The 18,526-nt window shown below is 48.3% G+C and overlaps 1 protein-coding gene across 1 annotated transcript; it reads left to right on the plus strand.

The window, feature by feature from the left end:
* LOC129695259 (UDP-glucuronosyltransferase 3A1-like) lies at nucleotides 1-18,274 on the plus strand. Its single transcript, XM_055632053.1, has 7 exons — nucleotides 1-356; nucleotides 1,701-1,802; nucleotides 5,312-5,432; nucleotides 6,753-7,284; nucleotides 11,420-11,651; nucleotides 13,148-13,367; nucleotides 15,944-18,274. The coding sequence occupies exons 1-7, from the start codon at nucleotides 275-277 to the stop codon at nucleotides 16,218-16,220; spliced, it is 1,566 nt and encodes a 521-aa protein (XP_055488028.1). The 5' UTR covers nucleotides 1-274; the 3' UTR covers nucleotides 16,221-18,274.
* The last annotated feature ends 252 nt before the right edge of the window (nucleotides 18,275-18,526 follow it).

Consider the following 18,526-nt stretch of genomic DNA (forward strand, 5'->3'; position numbering starts at 1 on the left):
TCTCTCATTCCCCTTCCCCTCTCCCTTCCCACCAAAGATCTTTGTTTCCCACTGTTCCCTTCCTCCTGACCCGCCCCGGAGCCGCAGCGTTTTCCGGCAGAGGCCGCCCTCCTCCCCAAAGATCTTATAGCAGAGATCTTTGCTCCTCCCTATTCACACAGAGATTGGGAACAAAGATCTTTGATTGGGAATGCGATTCCCTTGCTTGCTTGGTCCGGAGTCGCCCAGCGAGCTCTCCCCCAGCTTCTCCCTGCGACTGTAACACGGCGCCGGCATGCCCGCCCTCCCTTTGCTCTGCGCCTGCCTGTTGCTGGCCTCGGCGCACTCCGCCAAAATCCTCACCATCGTCATGATCGGTAAGTCAGAGAAAGTCCTGCAAACAACTCCCAACTTCCACCAACAACCACTCCCCCCTCCCTGCCTCGCTCTCCTCGACCCACTGTCATCTCAAAATCGCCAGCTCCACGATGTTAAGTCCAGCAGGCTCCCGCATGATAAGGCCATAACGTTTACTGCAAGATAAAGTCAGATCAAAGATAGACCAAGAGACTCCGATGAGGTAGATACTAGTTCAGGACCGCTCTCTAGTTGTACTTGGTAGGATGGTTCAGTTGCCTGACAACAGCTGGGAAGACACTCACTGTTTGAGAACTGGCCAGTGTGGGGTGGAGGGCAGAGTTGTCTGATGTCGTAACAGAGTTAGTGGGTGGGGGGATGTGGGCACATTGGTCTTTTTTGGCACATTGGCCTTCATCAGTTAGAGTATTGAGTATAGAAGTTGGGTGGTCATGTTGCAGTTGTGTAAGGCGTGGGTGTGACCACATTTAGAGTATAATGTTCAGTTCTGGGCACCGTATTGCAGGAAATATGTCAAGATGGAAAGGGTACAGAGAAGATTTATGAGAAAGTTGCCAGGACCCAAGGTTCTGTGCTTTGGGGAGAGGTTGAGTGGGCTGGGACTCTATTCCCTGGAGCGCAGGATGATGAGGGGTGATCTTATAGAGGTGTACAAAATCATGAGAGGAATAGATCAGGTAAACAAACAGTGTCTCTTGCCCAGGCTAGAATTGAGAACCAACATTGGTGTAAGGTGCGGGGGAAAAATATTTAATAGGGATCTGAGTGGTAGCTTTTTCACACAAGGGGTGGTGGGTGTATGGAACAAGCTGCTGGAGGAAGTAGTCGAGGCAGGGACTCTTGCAACGTTTAAGAAACAATTGTACATGGTACATCGTTAGTTTAGTTTATTGTCACGTGTACCGAGGTATAGTGAAAAGCTGTTGTTGCATGCTAGCCAGGACAGGATAGGATAGGTTTAGAGGGATATGGGCCAAATGCAGGCTGGTGAGAATGGTATAGATGGGGCATGTTGGTCGGCGTGGGCGTTGGGCCGAAGGGCATGTTTTCACACTGTAAGACACTATGACTCTATGGAGGTTCACTGTGGTCTTGTATCCTGCGGACTGCCCATTGCCGACTCGTTCGACTCTATATCTGCCAGCATTGTCCTCGGCCAATCAGACCTCCATCGGGGATGTTGGTGTTGTTGACAGGGGTGAGCTGAATGATTATCTGGGGTTCTCTCTCCACGGACTGCCCGTGTCCTGCTTGTGTTGGGCATTCTCTCCTCTGTACTCAGCCTGGACCTGGGAGCCGGAGGAGGACTCAGTGGCCCTGACCTGTCACATCTCTGTTTACAGGGGGAAGCCACTACCTGCTGTTCGATGAGATTTCTCACGTGCTTTATGAGAGTGGGCACGAGGTCAATATGCTGCTGCTACTCGGCATCCCACAGATTCCAGGTACCTTTCTTCCTTCATCCCTGCTCTATGGCGCACAACAGGCCATTCGGCCCGCAGATTCTGTGCCAAGCATGACGTCAGATTGAACGTGGCTAAAGGGGGGCGCGGTGGCGCAGCGGTAGAGTTGCTGCCTTACAGCGTTAGGGACCCGGGTTCGGTCCCGACCACGGGTGCTGTCTGTACGGAGTTTGTACGTTCTCTCCGTGACCTGCGTGGGTTTTCTCCGAGATCTTCAGTTTCCTCCCGCACTACAAAGTCGTACAGGTATATAGGTTAATTGGCTTGGTATAAATGTAAAATTGTCCCTTGTGTGAGTAGGGTGGTGTTAAAATGTGCAGGGATCGCTGTTCAGTGCCTACTTGGTGGGCCTAAGGGCCTGTTTCTGTGCAGTATCTCAAAACCAAACTAAACTAAAACGTCCCAGCCTATTCAACTCCTTCCAGTAACTCATCCACAAACCTAGGTAAGGTCTCAGTGAACCTCTTTTGCATCCGTTCCTACTGAATGGTATGCTTCCATAGTTGGGTGACCAGAACTCCAATGAGATCAGCCATCATTTCTAAGTCAAAACAGATCAATGTTTGAAAGGGGATGGTGTCAGGAGCACCTGAATGAGCTGTGACTGCCCTCTTTCCCCTGCCCCGGGAAATGTGGTACATCATGGAACAGACTGTTCAACTTAGACAGCACAGGAACAGGCCCATCGAGTCCCTGCTGACCCTGGGAGCCCACCGACACCTATCCTACACTGACCCCATTTGATTGGCTCAGACTGCCCGGACCTACCTGATATCCCGGTTGCCAAACACTCTAACTCTCCTTCCCATTCCCACACTGACCTTTCTGTCCTGGGCATCCTCCATTGTCAGATTGAGGCCAAATGCAAATTGGAGGAACCATATAACCATACTAGACTAAGTGGGACCCGTTGGGTCCCGTGTTCACCCAGGAGGGCTGGTCCCCCGATGCAATATTCCACCTCTCCACCAATTCCAATATCAGTGGCCAGTGGGGGGGCTTTCTGGAGCACTGGTATGGGTTCTTGGGGTGGCAGCTCAGTCCCTCAAGCCTGATCTGCTGGCAGCTCACTCACGGCTGGTGGGCTGGCAGTTGACTCATGGCTATTCGTTGAAATTCCATTTCAAGCAGGGTGCAAGGCCACCAAATTCAAGTGCAGTTACCTACCACTTCAGCAGGGTGCAAAGCCACAGATTCAAGTGCAGTTACCTACCACTTCAGCAGGGTGCAAAGCCACAGATTCAAGTGCAGTTTCCTACCACTACAAGCTGGATCCAAGGCCACCAAATTCAGGTGCAGTTTCATACCACTTTCAGCAGTGTGCAAGGCCACCAAATTCAAGTGCAGTTTCATTCCATTTCAAGCAGGGTGCAAGGCCACCAAATTCAAATGCAGCTTGATACCATTTCATGCAGGATGAAACCACCATAAAACCACACATAACACCAAACTCACAGTTCAGTAGACATTCAGTGTGTTCAGTTGATTCACAGCTCAGACAGAGTCGTGACCTCTCCCTCCCCCATCATGCAGAGACTGAGCCACACCCACACTTCCGGGTTTTATAATCACTCCCCCTCCTACCGGAAAAGGTGTGGCCGTCATGGCGTGATTAACAGGGGAGAGATTCTCAACATTTTTTAAACACTAATAACAGTTTTATTTTTCATTGTTGGAAGAATTCTCTGCACCTGCTCAGCAGAGGGGGACTGAGTAAGATGGCCAAAAATCATAGCCTTAAATGGTAGCGTTTAATCTAAAATCAATATACAGTGCAAACAGGAAGTAAGTGCATTTGCAGTAGTGCCTTTTAATTTCAAGTCAAAGCACCCAAGCCACCATTTGCAGCAAGTAGTGCCTTTCAACTTCAAGCCAAAGCACCCAAGCCGCCATTTGCAGTAACTAGTGCCTTTCAACTTCAAGCCAACACACCCAAGCCACCATTTGCAGTAAGTTGTGCCTTTCAACTTCAAGCCAAAGCACCCAAGCCGCCATTTGCAGTAAGTAGTGCCTTTCAACTTCAAGCCAACACACCCAAGCCACCATTTGCAGTAAGTAGCGCCTTTCAACTTCAAGCCAACGCACCCAAGCCACCATTTGCAGTATAGTGCCTTTCAACTTCAAGCCAAAGCACCCAAGCCACCATTTGCAGTATGCAGTGCCTTTCAACTTCAAGCCAAAGCACCCGCCATCATTTGCAGTAAGCAGTGCCTTTCAACTTCAAGCCAAAGCACCCGAGCCACCATTTGCAGTAAGTAGTGCCTTTCAACTTTAAGCCAAAACACCCAAGCCACCATTTGCAGTGCCTTTCAACTTCAAGCCAAATCACCCAAGCCACCATTTGCAGTAAGTAGTGCTTTTTAACTTCAAGCCAAAGCACCAAAGCCACCATTTGCAGTAAGTGGTACCTTTTAACTTCAAGCCAAAGCACCCAAACAACCATTTTCAGGCAGTGCCTTTTTACTTCAAACAATCCATATTTTCATTTTCAAACCACATTAAGGGGACTCAGAGTTGATTAGACATGTGTTCAGTGTTATTCAGAGCTCAGAGAGACGTGACTCTTTGGCTTCATCCATCTTGCAGAGACTGAGTGAGGCACACCACTTCCTGGTTTTATAGTCCCTCCCCCTCCCTCCAGCAGGGGCAGCAGAGAGAATGGTGATTTAAAAAAAAAACATTAATATCTCTCTGATTTGTCATCGATGGGAAAAATCCTCCAGTCCCGGAAGGCGGAGGGGGGCTCTGAGCGAGGTGGCCAAAAATGACGGCCGTAGGTGGCGCCGTTCTATCGAAATCGCAGCACAGGAAGCTCATTCCACACAAGAACAGCATTCCAAAGAACAGCACCTGATATTTCACTTGGACAGCTTGCACCCCAGCGGTATGAATATAGATTTCTCTAACTTCAGGTAACCCCAGCAACCCTCTCTCTCCATCCCTCCTCCACCTGAGTGGTTATCCTTGCTTCAAAGTCGTCTTGTTGAGACTCATTGTCTGCAACCCATTTGCACCTAGACCACAGCTAACTATGGTCTGTCTCCTTTATGATCGTTACTTTTTTGCACATCTTTCATCCATTTGTTCTGTCTTGGTTCCCTTCCCCCCTGACTCTCAGTCTGAAGAAAGGTCTCGATATAACATCACATATTCCTTTTCCCCAGAGATGCTGTCTGACCCGCTGAGTTACTTCCTCTTTTTGGTGTCTCTCTTCGGTTTAAACCAGCATCTGCAGGACCTTCGTACACTAACCCCCTAACATTTCCTCCTGGCTTCCCTTCACAATCTGGGCAATTGACAGGGGTCAAAGACCCAGTTCAGTTTATTTATTTTATTGTCACGTGCGTCCATGTACAGGGAAAAGCAAACCAAAGGGTGTGGGGTGGAAGGAGCCTCATCCCAGTGTTGGCCAAACCTTGCTGTGCTCCCCAGGCCTCTGGCCTACTGTCATTCCATCTCAAGGATACACCACCATATTCCCATTACTGCAGGCTTGAGCTATGCTGCGAGAAAGGACAGCTACCGATTGACCACGTGGTCTGCAAGTGATCAATATGTGTCCAGATTCAATCAGTGGTTCCTGGAGCAGCAGAGAGAGTTTTTCCTGGGCAGGTAAGGCTGTTACCCTTCATATTCTAAGGCTGAAGAGTGGGAAGAAGGGTCTTGACCCGAAATGTCACCCATTTCCTCTCTCCAGAGATACTGCCTGTCCCGCTGAGTTACTCCAACATTTTGTGTCTATCTTCGATATTCAAAGACATGTTATTCCTGAACGTACACATGGTCTATTACTGGACACGGTATACACTTAAAATAGACACAAAATACTGGAGTAACTCTGCGGAACAGGCAGCATCTCTGGAGAGAAGGAATCGGTGACGTTTCAAGACTAAGAAGGCTCAGACTGAATTACTCCAGCATTCAGACTGAAGAAGGATCATGAGCCAACATATCACCAATTCCTTCTCTCCAGAGTTACTGCCTGTCCCGCTGAGTTACTCCAACACTTTGGGTCTATCTTTGGTGTAAACCAGCATCTGCTGTTCCTTCCTACAGTATACACTTGCTTTCTGATATAAGACAGAGGGTTGTGGTGGAAGGACAATATTCAGGCTGGAGGTCTGTGACCAGTGGAGTTCTGCAGGGATCTGTACTGGGACCTCTGCTGTTTGTGATATATATAAATAACTTGGACGTAAACGTAGATGGGTTGATTAGTAAGTTTGCTTGTGACACCAAGGTTGCTAAAGCCACAGACAGTGAGGAAGACTGTCATAGTCAAAGTGGGATATAGAAATTGTGCTTGAACTTGGAGATCAAGGTTTTCAGGCTCATGTACCTTCTTCCCGATGTGAGCAGTGAGATGAGAGTGTGGCCAGGGTGGTGTGGTCGATGATGATACTGGCTGCCTTTTTTGAGGCAGGGTCTCCTGTAGATCCCTTTGATGGTGGGGAGGGCAGTACCCGTGATGGACTGGGCAGTGTCCACCACACTCTGTAGCCTCCTTCATTCCTGGGCTGTTGAGTTGTCGATGGGTTGATAATCGCACCGCGTGCGTTATGGGCGGGCTCTGGAGTGGATCTGGAGAGGATGTTTCCACTAGTGGGAGAGTCTAGCTCCAGAGATCATACCCTCAGAATTAAAGGACGTCTCTTTATGACGGAGATGAGGAGGAATTTCTTTAGTCATGGGGTAGTGAATCTGTGGAATCCACTGACACAAAAGTCAACAGATATTTTTAAGGCAGAGATAGGTTCTTGATTATTACGGGTGTCAGGGGTTATGGGGAGAAGTCAGGAGAATGGGGTTGAGAGGGAGAGATAGAGATTAGCCATGATTGAATGGCGGAGTAGACTTGATGGGTAGAATGGCTTAATTCTGCTCCAATCAATTTGTGAATTTGTGAGCTAATAATTTCTTCCTGTTCCTCAGAGAAACGTTCGACATGTTCCTGGATCTAATGGGTCACTTTGCACAGCAGTGCGAGTGGATGATGAATGACGTTGAGCTCATGGACACTTTGAGGGGCGAGGGCTATGACATTGCGATGATCGACACCTTCAACCCTTGCTCCTACCTGGTGGCGGAGAAGCTGGGGCTCCAGGTGGTGACCGTCCATGGGGGCAACTTCTGGAACGTGCACCAGGGAGAGATGAGGATCCCGCTCTCCTATGTCCCCGTCCACCGCTCGCAGCTCTCCGACCGCATGGGCTTCTGGGGACGGATGAAAAACGTCCTCATGTTCCTGGGCTCTTTTGAGGCGGAGAGGAGGATCCAAGCCCGGTTTGAGAAAGCCATCCTGACCCACTTCCCTGCCGCCAACGTCAGTCTCCCCCAACTCTACCGGAAGGCCCAGCTGGCTATCTACAACACTGATTTCACCTTGGAATTCCCCAGGCCACTGCCCCCCAACGTGGTTTGTATTGGAGGATTGCTTGCAAAGCCAGCAAAAGCACTCCCACAGGTAGGCATGGAGCTCACTCTGTTTGCAGGTTTAGGGTCATGTTTATTAGCGTCACGGGTACCGAGGCACAGTGAAAAGCTTTGCTTTGCTTTGCATGCAAACCAAACAGATCAGATTATACTGAACATAAATACAATCTATGTGTATGAAGGAACTGCAGATGCTGGTTTAAACCAAAGGTAGACACAAAAAGTTGGAGTAACTCAGCGGGACAGACAGCATCACTGGAGAGAAGGAATGGGTAATGTTTCAAGTCGTGACCCTTCTTCAGACGGGTCAGGGATAAGGGAAATGGTGGCGCAGCGGTAGAGTTGCTGCCTTACAGCGAATGCGGCGCCGGTGACCTGGGTTCGATCCTGACCACGGGTGCCGTCTGTACGGAGTTTGTACCTTCTCCCCGTGACCTGCGTGGGTTTTCCCCGATATCTTCGGTTTCCTTCCACACTCCGAAGACGTACAGGTTTGTAGGTTAATTGGCTTTGGTAAATGTAAAACTTGTCCTTAGTGAGTATAGGATAGTGTTAGTGTGCAGGGACGGCATGGATCCGGTGGGGCGAAAGGGCCTGTTTCCACACTGTAACTCGAAACTAAACTAGAATATAGACGGTGATGTGGTGAGATGAAGAACAATAAATGAGAGATACGCAAAAAAAGTCACGATGATAAGGGAACAGGCCATTTTTAGCTGTTTGTAGGGTGAAAATGAGAAGCTAGTGTGACTTGGGTGGGGGAGGGATAGAGAGAGAGTGAATGCCAGGGCTACCTGATGTGAGAGAAATCAATATTCATACCACTGGGCTGTAAGCTGCCCAAGCGAAATATGAGATGCTGTTCCTCCAATTGTATTTAACCTCACTCTGACAATGGAGAAGCTAGTGCGACTTGGGTGGGGCCTGAGAACAGAAAGGTCTGTGCAGGAATGGGAAGGAGAATTTCCTTGAATTTCCCACAGATTTCCCTTGAATATCCTTTGTTCCTTTATTTAAAGGGTGGAGCTGACCCCCTAAGAGGCTTGATACCCAACTACATCTACTTGCATCTCAAGACCCCACTCTTACTTATGGAAAGGCTGTTAGAAACTCCCTTGTCTCCAATCACGCTCCACAATACATTGATTGGTACAGGTGTCAGGGGTTAGGGAGATAGGAATGAGAGGAGCAGGAATTTCATTAGTCTGAGGGTGGTGAATCTGTGGAATTCATGGCCACAGATGGCTGTGGAGGCCAAGTCAATGGATATTTTTGAGGCAGAGATAGAGAGATTCTTGATTAGTACGGGTGTCAGGGGCTATGGGGAGAATGGGGTTAGGAGGGAGCGATAGATCAGAAATTAATGACTTGAAGGGCCGAATGGCCTAATTCTGCTCCTATCACTTATGAACATGAATATGAGCAGCTGATCATTTCTCTGCTGGTCTCCTGTAGACATAAGGCCAGCCTGCTGATATTTATGGACTTTGATTTAAACGGTTGCAATTACAGGGGCCCTTTCAAGGTACCACATTTGGCAGAAACTGTGCTCTGTCTAAAATTTACTGGCAGGCAAAGTTTCAGCTGAAGTAGTTACTGCTTGTGACCAATAAAATGTAAGGTACACATCATAGAACAATGATAGACACAAAAAACTGGAGTAACTCAGCGGGTCAGGCAGCTTCTCTGGGGAGAAGTAATTGGTAACATTTCGGGTCGTCTGAAGAAGGGTCTCGACCCGATGCGTCACCTATTCCTTCTCTCCAGAGATGCTGCGTGACCCGCTGAGTTACTCCAGTTTTTTGAGTCCATCTTTGGTTTAAACCATCATCTGCATTTGCTGCCTACACATAGAACAATATAGCACAGGAACAGGACATTTGGCCCACAAGGTCTTTGCCAATCGTGACGAATCAAGAGTCAAGAATGTTTAATTATCTTATCTACCATTAAATTAATCTCCTCTGCCTGCACGTGATCCATCTCCCTCCATTCCCTGCATATGTATGTGCCTATTTCGAAGCCTCTTAAACACCACGATCATATCTCCATCCACCACCACCCGTGGCCGCGCGTTCCACCTTAAAGCTTTGTCCCTAGTGAGTATAGGATAGTGTTAGTGTGCAGGGACAGCACGGATCCGGTGGGCCGAATGGGCCTGTTTCCACGCTGTAACTCTAAACTAAACTAAACTAAGAAGTGAACCTCTGCCTTCCCCTTTCCTATAGACGGTGATGTGGTGAGATAAAGAACAATGAATGAAAGATGCAAAAAAAGTCACAATGATAAGGAAACGGGCCATTTTTAGCTGTTTGTAGGGTTAAAATGAGAAGCTAGTGCGACTTTCCCAGTCTTTGATATTTCACCCTGGGTGAAAAGCACTACGCCTCGCATAACTTTATAAACTTCCGTCTCCCCCTCAGCCTCTGACGCAGCTAATTACCCTCCAAAGCAGGCTATCTTCAATGGGGTGGGTTTGCTCTGTGCCTCCTCTACCCACCAACATCACCGGTTCGAGACACAAAATGCTGGAGTAACTCAGTGGGATGGGCAGCATCTCTGGAGAGAAGGAATTCTTTCTTCAGACGGATGTCAGGGGAGAGAGAGAGAGATACATAGATAGGACGTGTAAGGTGTGAAAACAGGCTCAAGGAAAATGTAGAATAGATCATTGTTAGCCGGGAGAATGTCACAACAAAGCAAACAGAGATAAAACGTAGTCGGAGTCAGCAATGTCGCCAGTTATGTTACTTCATCCTTGCCCACCACCCTGAACTCACAAACAGCTCAGGCTGTCATCAGCATTTCCTTATGTCAATGGGCTGCGATACTTGGCTTCTGGTCACGGTGACACTCAGCCTTGTGCCTGCTTTGTTTCGCTGGGGTTTAGGATGTTGAGCTGCCTTCACATCGGTGAGGCCACACTCAGGGTATTGTGTTCAACTTTGGTCACCCTGCTGCAGGATACATGTCATTAAGCTGGAAAAGAGTGCAGAGAAGATTTACAAGGACATTGCCAGGACTTGAGGGAGAGGTTGCACAGACTAGCATTTTATTTTCCTTGTAGTACAGGAGGCTGAGGGGTAATCTTGTAACGGGTAATAGAGGTGTATTAAATCATGAGGGGAATAGAGAGAGTGAAATCAGTCTTTTATCCAGTGTAGGGGAGTTACAGTAAGAACTAGAGGACAGAGGTTTAAGGTGAGAGGGGAAAGATTTAATAGGAACCTGTGGGGTAACATTTTAGACAATAGACAATAGGTGCAGGAGTACATCATTCAGCCCTTCGAGCCAGCATTGCCATTCAATGGGATCATGGCTGATCATCCACAATCAGTACCCCGTTCCTGCCTTCTCCCCATATTCCCTGACTCCGCTATCTTTAAGAGCTCTATCTTACTCTCTCTTGAAAGCATCCAGAGAACCAGCCTCCACCACCCTCTGGGGCAGAGAATTCCACAGACTCACAACTCTCTGTGTGAAAAAGTATTTCCTCATCTCCGTTCTAAATAACTTACTCTTTATTCTTAAACTGTGACCCTTGGTTCTGGACTCCCCCAACATCAGGAACATGTTTTCTGCCTCGAGCGTGTCCAAACACAGAATAATCTAATATGTGTCAATACGATTCCCTCTCATCCTTCTAAATTCCAGAGTATACAAGCCCAGTCGCTCCATTCTATCAACATACGACAGTCCCACCATCCCAGGAATTAACATTGTGAACCTATGTTGCACTCCCTCAATATGCCTGAGACCCGGGTTCGATCCTGACAATGGGCGCTGTCTGTACAGAGTTTGTACGTTCTCCCTGTGACCATGTGGGTTCCTCTGGCTCCTCCGGTTTTCTCCCACACTCCAAAGATGTACAGGTTTGTAGGTTAAATGTAAAGAAATTATCCCTAATGTGTGTCCGATAGTGTTAGTGTGCAGGGATCGCTGGTCGGCGTGGACTCGGTGGGCCGAAGGGGCTGTTTCCGCGCTGTATCTCTAGTCTAATCTAAAATGGCCATACAGGTTCGTGGGTTAATTGGTTTCTGTACATTGTAAATGGTTCCGAGCGTGTAGAATCGTGCTAGTTTACGGGGTGATCGGTGGTCGGTACGGACTCGGTGAGCCTGTTTCTACTATGTATTCCAATGTGTAGTGTGTGTGACTCTCACCAGGAGCTGGAGGACCTCGTGCAGGCCGCCGGGGAAGATGGTTTTGTGGTGGTGAGCTTCGGTTCTATGCTCTCCTCCGTCAATCTGCCGGGGCTGCTGAGGGAGATGAACGCTGCCTTTAGCCGCCTCCCTCAGCTGGTTATCTGGAGACACCTTCACAGTCACTGGCCAAGTGACCTCCACCCGGCCCCCAACGTCAGGCTGTTTGACTGGCTGCCCCAGAACGATCTGCTCGGTAAGGACGGGGCTGACCCTCCAGCGGACGTCTGCTGTGGGTCCACATCAAACAGGCCCTTCGGCCCACTGTGCCTGTGCTGGACATGGTGTTAAATGAGATTCTGGGCTCCAGTGTTAAGGTTGGGTGGGAAAGTTGTTGTGATATCGGCACCAACAGACACCATCACCCCCCCTCACCCACTCCGTGGTCCGTTATTGCAAGGGTTTACTGTACATGCTTACAGTCGAGTGTGTAGGAAGGAACTGCAGATGCTGGGTAACAACCAAGATAGACACAAAAAGCTGGCGTAACTCAGCGGGCCAGGCAGCATCTCTGGAGAGAGGAAGAGGTGATGTTTCGGGTCGGGTCTGAAGAAGAGTCTCGACCCGTAAAGTCACCTATTTCTTTTCTCCAGAGATGCTGTCTGACCCACTGAGTTACTCCAGGTTTTTTTGTGTCTATCTATGATTACAATGAAACCTTATACTGTAACACAGATAAGTTCATAAGTGGTAGAGGCAGAATTAGACCATTCGGCTGCCATTCAATCATGGCTGATCTATCTCTCCCTCTTAACCCCATTCTCCTGCCTTCTCCCCATAACCCCTGGCACCCGTACTAATCAAGAATCTATCTCTGCCTTAAAAATATCCATTGACGCCCTCCACAGCCTTCTGTGGCAATAAATTCCACAGATTCACCACCCTCTAAAGAAATTCCTCCTCCTCTCCTTCCAAAAGGAACGTCCTTTAATTCTGAGGCTATGACCTCCAGTTCTAGACTCCCCCTCTATTGGAAACATCCTCTCCACATCTACTCTATCCAAGCCTTTCACTATTCGGTAAGTTTCAATGAGTGTCCCCTCGTCCTTCTAAACTCCAGCGAGTTGGTGGGGAAGGGTTAAATGGACTAGTGCCTCGTAGGGAAGGGTGGGGGTTGGTAAAATGTTGACAACTTTTCCGACTTCCTAGCTTAAAAAAGATTTTTGAGACATCCGAAATGGGAGGAGAAACACAGGGCTCGTATCCACATTCTTTTTCTCTTGGGATAAACTATTAGCAAAACTTCCTCGTCCTCTTCCTGGCCAAATAACTGTGGTCCGTGGGGAGGGGGGTGTGTGGGGAGAGGGGTGATGGGGATAGTGAGTGGGGGGGGGTGGGGGGGGGGATGGGGGAGGGTGTGTGTGGGGAAGGGTTGGGGTGAAAGTGTGGAGAGTGGGGGGGGGGGGGGAAGGGGGCATCTCTGGAGAGTGCAGCACTGGAGAGGGGGACGATGGGGAGGGTGGGTGGGGGGATAAGGAGGGAGGGGGTTGTGGAGAGGTGGGGATTGGGCGAAGGTGTGGGGAGGGGGGGTATAGGGAAGGGGAGGTGAAGGGGGGGGGGGAGGGTGAGGGAGGGAGCATTGCAGGGAGGTGGGGGGGGGGGAGGCTACTGGGGGATGAGGGGGGCCTGCGATTCTCTGCAGGGTAGCCAGGATCATTAACCTCTGCCCACTGCCTTGCTCTGGTCCCACAGGTCACCCGAAGGCTCGTCTCCTGGTGACACACGGAGGCTTCAACAGCCTGATGCAGGCCGTCTATCACGGGGTGCCTGTGGTCGGGGTCCCACTGTTCGGAGATCAGTTCGATAACATGGTGAGGGTGGAGGCCAAGGGACTTGGGCTGACTGTGGACGTCACCCAGATACAGGAACTGCACCTCAGCCACAGTATGGACACCGTCATCAGGAACACGAGGTGTGTACAGCGTCCCACTGTCTGTGAAAGTGTAAATGTGTCTGTGAGAGTGTGTCTGTGAGAGTGTGTGAGTGTGACTGTAAGTGTGTGTCTGTGAGTGTGTCTGAGTATATGTGTGTTAGAGAGTGTGTGTGTGTGTGGGAGTGCGTCTGCATGAGAGTGCGTGTGTGAGAGTGTGTGTGTGAAAGTGTTTGTGAGAGTGTGTTTGAGAGAGCATGTGTGCGTCTGTGTGTGTGAGTGTGTGTGTATGTCTGAGAGTGTGTTAGAGTGAGCGTGGCTGTGAGAGTGAGTGTGTCTGTGAGAATGTGTGAGAGTGCGTGTGTGAGAGTGCATGTGTGCAAGAGTGCGTGTGAGAGTGTGTGTGTGAGTGTGTTTGTGAGAGTGTTTATGAGAGAGCATGTGTGCGTCTGTGTCTGCGTGTGTCTGAGTGTGCATCTGTATGTGTGTGTGCGTCTATGAGTGTGTGTACATCTATGATAGTGTGCGTCTGAGAGTGTGTATCAGGGTGTATGTGAGACTGAGTGTGTGTGAGAATGTGTGTGTGTGTGTGCATCTGATTGAGTGTGCATCCAAGTGTAAGAGTGTAAGCAATCTGTGTGTGGCAGTTTGTGTGTATCTGTGAGTGTGTGTGTCTTTATGTGTGTATCTTTATGTGTGTATCTGTTTAGGGGTGTGCTTTTGTGTGTATGTGTGCATTGTCATGTGATTTGGACTGTGTGGATGTAGTTGTTCATTGTCATACGCACAAGTATGATGAGATTACTGGTAAACTGACAACCTTGTTTGCAGCAGGCAGGTAGATTTAGACAACACAGACAAATAATATGCACATTACACAAATTCCACAGCACAAAAGACGGCGAAAACACAAGACATTGGTGAAATAATCTACAATCGGAAAACATTAGTGCAAGTGGTGGCCCATAATATTCTGTAGACACAAGCAGATGCTGGTTCACAAAAGTGCTGGAGTAACTCAGCGGGTCAGGCGGCATCTCTGGAGAACATGGATAGGTGATGTTTCACAGAGTGCTGGAGTAGCTCAGCGGGTTAGGCAGCATCTTTGGAGAACATGGATAGGTGACGTTTCACAGGGTGCTGGGGTAACTCAGCGGGTCAGCCAGCATCTCTGGAGAGTGTGTGGGAATCCTCATTTCAAAGGCCAAATCTGTCATTTCTCTCAGCTGATTTATTATTTTGACATTTATTGTGTTCAGCTTTGGGCACCATGTATAGGAAAGATGTTGTCAAGCTGCAATAGGTACAGAGAAGATTTGCAAGGATGTTGCCAGGACTAGAGGGTCTGAGCTACAGGGAGAGGTTGAGTAAGCTGGGACTCTATTCCTTGGAGCACAGGTAGAGGAGGGGTGATCATATAGATGTGTGTAAAATCATGAGAGGAATAGATCAGGTAGACGCACATAGTCTCTTCCCAGAGTGGGGGAATAGAGAACTAGATGACATTAAGGTAAGGGGGCGATAGATTATATAGGAATCTGAGGTGTAACGTTTTTACACAAAGTGTAGTGGGTGTATGGAACAAGCTGCCAGAGGAGGTAGTTGGGGCTGGGACTATCGCAATGCTTAAGAAACAATTAGACAGGTACATGGATAGGACAGGTTTGGAGGGTAATGGGCCAAATGCAGGCAGGTGGAACTAATGTGGATGGGACGTTGGTCGGGTGGGCAAGTTGGGCCGAAGGGCCTGTTTCCACACTAAGAATCTATGACACTGTGGAGTACATTGAAATTGACAAGCAATTGTTTCTCTTGTGCCACGACTCTGGTCCTGACCCATAAAGAGAAGGTGGTGGACACTGCCCAGCCCATCACAGGTACTGACCTCCCCACCATCGAAGGGATCCACAGGAAGCGCTACCTCAAAAAGGCAGCCGGCATCATCAGAGACCCACACCCACCCTGACCCCACATTCATTTCACCCTTGCCATTAGGAAGAAGGTATGGGAGGCTGTACAGGGATTGTTCAACGTACCCTACATATAACCATTAGGCTATTATACACCACAACCTCCAAGTAAGTGCTGGACGACATAGACTTTGGGGCATTGGTTTGGTCTTTTTGCACTATTATTGTTTGTGTTCATGTGTGTGTGTATGGATGTACATATATATGCGTGTGTGTGTATGCATGTACGTATATGTGTGTGTATGTATATAGATTCTGAACTTTTTTCTCGTTTATTATATAATTTGCTGTGAACTATATTTACATGTGTGGGAAGGAGCTGGAGATGCTGCTTTAAACCATGTTTACATATTGTCAGTGGCGGACTGGGTTTAAATATATTGGTTGCCAGGAGACAAAGGGGGCCCACCCACAACTACAATGCTATCATTTAACAGGGGCCCACTTGCCATCACTTGCTATCACTTCATCAGGGGCCCACTTGCCATCGGGCAAGCTGACACCCTGGCCAGTCCCGCCACTGCATATTGTGTTGTGCTGCTACAAGTAAGAATGTCATTGTTGCCTCTGAGACACATGGTAATAGAGCAGCACTGTTGCGTCATGTAACCTGCTGCCAGAGTGAAGGCGGTTTGTGTTTCTCGGCAGGTACAAAGCCTCTGCGCTGACCCTGAGCCGCATGCACCGCTCCTTCCCTTTCCCCCCGCGCCAGCGGCTGGTGCAGTGGATGGAGCATCTGTTGCAGCTCGGGGGAGGGGAGCACCTGAGGCCCTTCGGCACGCAGCTGCCCTGGTATCAGTACTACCTGCTGGATGTCATCCTCGCCCTACTGCTCGCGGCGTCCGTGCTGACCTACCTCCTGATCAGCATTCTGAGGGCTTGTGTGGGCAGCCTGTGTCGGGCAAGGAAAGTGAAAGCGGAGTGAAGAGACTGTGCTGCTCACGTTTCAAGGACTTGCCCAATTTGCCAGAGCATCGTGATTTAGTTAAAGCCACGTGAGTGGGTTGAATGATTACACTGGATCGGATTATATTGTGGTCCGACCAGTAACATGTAGGAGGGAACTGCAGATGCTGGTTTACACTGAAGATAGACACAAAAATGCTGGAGTGACTCACCAGGACAGGCAGCATCTCCGGAGAGAAGGAATTGGTGACATCTCGGGTCGAGACACATCTTTAGACGGGCCCTCAGTCTGTGGAAGGGTCCTGACCTGAAATGTGAGCGGTCTCTTCTCTCCAGAGATGCTGCCTGTCCCGTTGAGTTACTCCACCTTTTTGCATCTCCTACCAGTAACATGGATTTAGTTCATTCCAGCTGCATATTGCATTTAAATCATGGAATATATACACATAGATTTTCTGGTTACTGTCTGACTTGATTGAATTCCGTTAAAATATTCTTTTGGACAGCTCCTTGGAGCAGGTTCTTGTTTTCTCTGGAGTGTCGCAGGTGGAAGGGAGACGTGATGGAAGTTTACAAAATTATAAGAGGCGTGGACATGGTAGACAGTCAGGACCATTTTCCCGGGTGGAAATGTCAAAGTCTAGAAGGAATAGCATTAAGGTGAGAGGAAGAAAGTTTAAAGGAGATGTGCTGGGCATTTTGTTTGGCCTGATACTACCAAGGGTGGTGGTGGAGGCAGATCCTACCTACACTGGTGTTGTAGAGGCTTTTATATGTGCAGGCAATATGCAAGGACCTTCGGCACTTCCTCAAAAAACCCAATCAAGTTAGTAAGCCAAGACCTGTTGTGTACAAAGCCATGCTGACTGTCCCTAAATAATCCATTCTCTATCAAATGGAAGCAAATCCTATCCCTTAGAATCTTCTTCCACAGTTTCCCTCCCACTAATGTGAAGCTCTCCGGCCTTTAATTCCCTGGATTCTCCACACTGATCTCATTGTTCTTCAGTCTGAAGAATGGTCTCAACCCGAAAAACGTCACCCGTTCCTTCTCTCCACAGTTGCTGCCTGACCCGCTGAGTTACTCCAGCATTTTGCGTCCACCATGTCCTTCTCCTTGGTGAAAACAGATGGAGAGTACTTGTTCAGTACCTTGCCTACATCCCCAGACTCCAAGCATAAGTTCCCTCCTTTATATTTTGAGCAGCCCTAACACCCCCATGGATTACCTCTCTTGTTTTTAACGCACGTTTAAAAAGCTTGGGGGATTTTCTTTAACCTGACTCGCCAAAGTAATTTTTGTTTCATTATGTTCTGTCTCTATCTGGACGATACATAATGGACGATTAAAGCAGTCTTGCTTACTTGAACTTTATTGTCTTTGTGCAGTTGTCATCTCTCTGCCTTAGTAACGTTATCTGAAAACTGGGCCGTGAGCGCGGTGTCACCTCTAAAACAGTCCCCCGTACAACAGTACTTAAATAAACAATCCTATTGTTACAATTTTGTAGCCACTTTTGTCCCTTCTGACCGCTCACTTGAGTTCTTTCCTCCTTTAACCTGTCCCCCGGTCCGAGTTCATTCCAAAACCTCTCCCGAGTTTGCCCTGATTCGAACTCGGAGGTTTACCATAATGGCCACTCGTCGGTACTCGGGGCTCTTGTTGAACGTTGAAAAATCTTCACGAGTCTTCCCGTGCTTACCTGCCATTAGCGAGTCTTCCTGAGTACCTGCCGTTAGCTTTATGAGCCGTTAAGAGACGTCCCCGAGCTCCAACGTACCCGTTATGTTCATTCTCCGTGCTTACCACGAGTTTGTTTTTTTTAAACTCGAGAGAGCTCTTAGAATGGGACAGGGCTTTTTCGCTGTTATCCTTGAAGGCCCTATCTGGTTCCATCCTCGTAAACCTATTGTATTATTTTTCTTTTTGACCAAATGTACAACCTCTTTGCAATTGTTTCTATTGAGCCAAATTACAATGCAATGTAATTAAACAATGTAACATGCAACCTATAGCTTTTGTATCGTGCAAAAACAAAAATAAAATTATTAAAGTGACCTTTTTTTTTTAAATGCTGTGGGGTAAATAACTTTGTTATTGGGAGTTTGAAACCCTCTAGCTCGTAACCACTTTCCCTTATTGTCACTATTATTATTATTATTATAGAATGATTTCCAGGCCTTTCAGCCCACTGGGCCCATGCCAGCCATCAATCACCATACACTACTTTTATGTTATCCCACATTAACTCCTTACACACTAGGGACAATTTACAGAGAATCAGAATACTTTATTAGCCAAGCATGTTTTGCAACATACGAGGA

Source organism: Leucoraja erinacea, chromosome 3 (assembly GCF_028641065.1).
Source record: "Leucoraja erinacea ecotype New England chromosome 3, Leri_hhj_1, whole genome shotgun sequence".
Lineage (NCBI taxonomy): Eukaryota > Metazoa > Chordata > Chondrichthyes > Rajiformes > Rajidae > Leucoraja > Leucoraja erinaceus.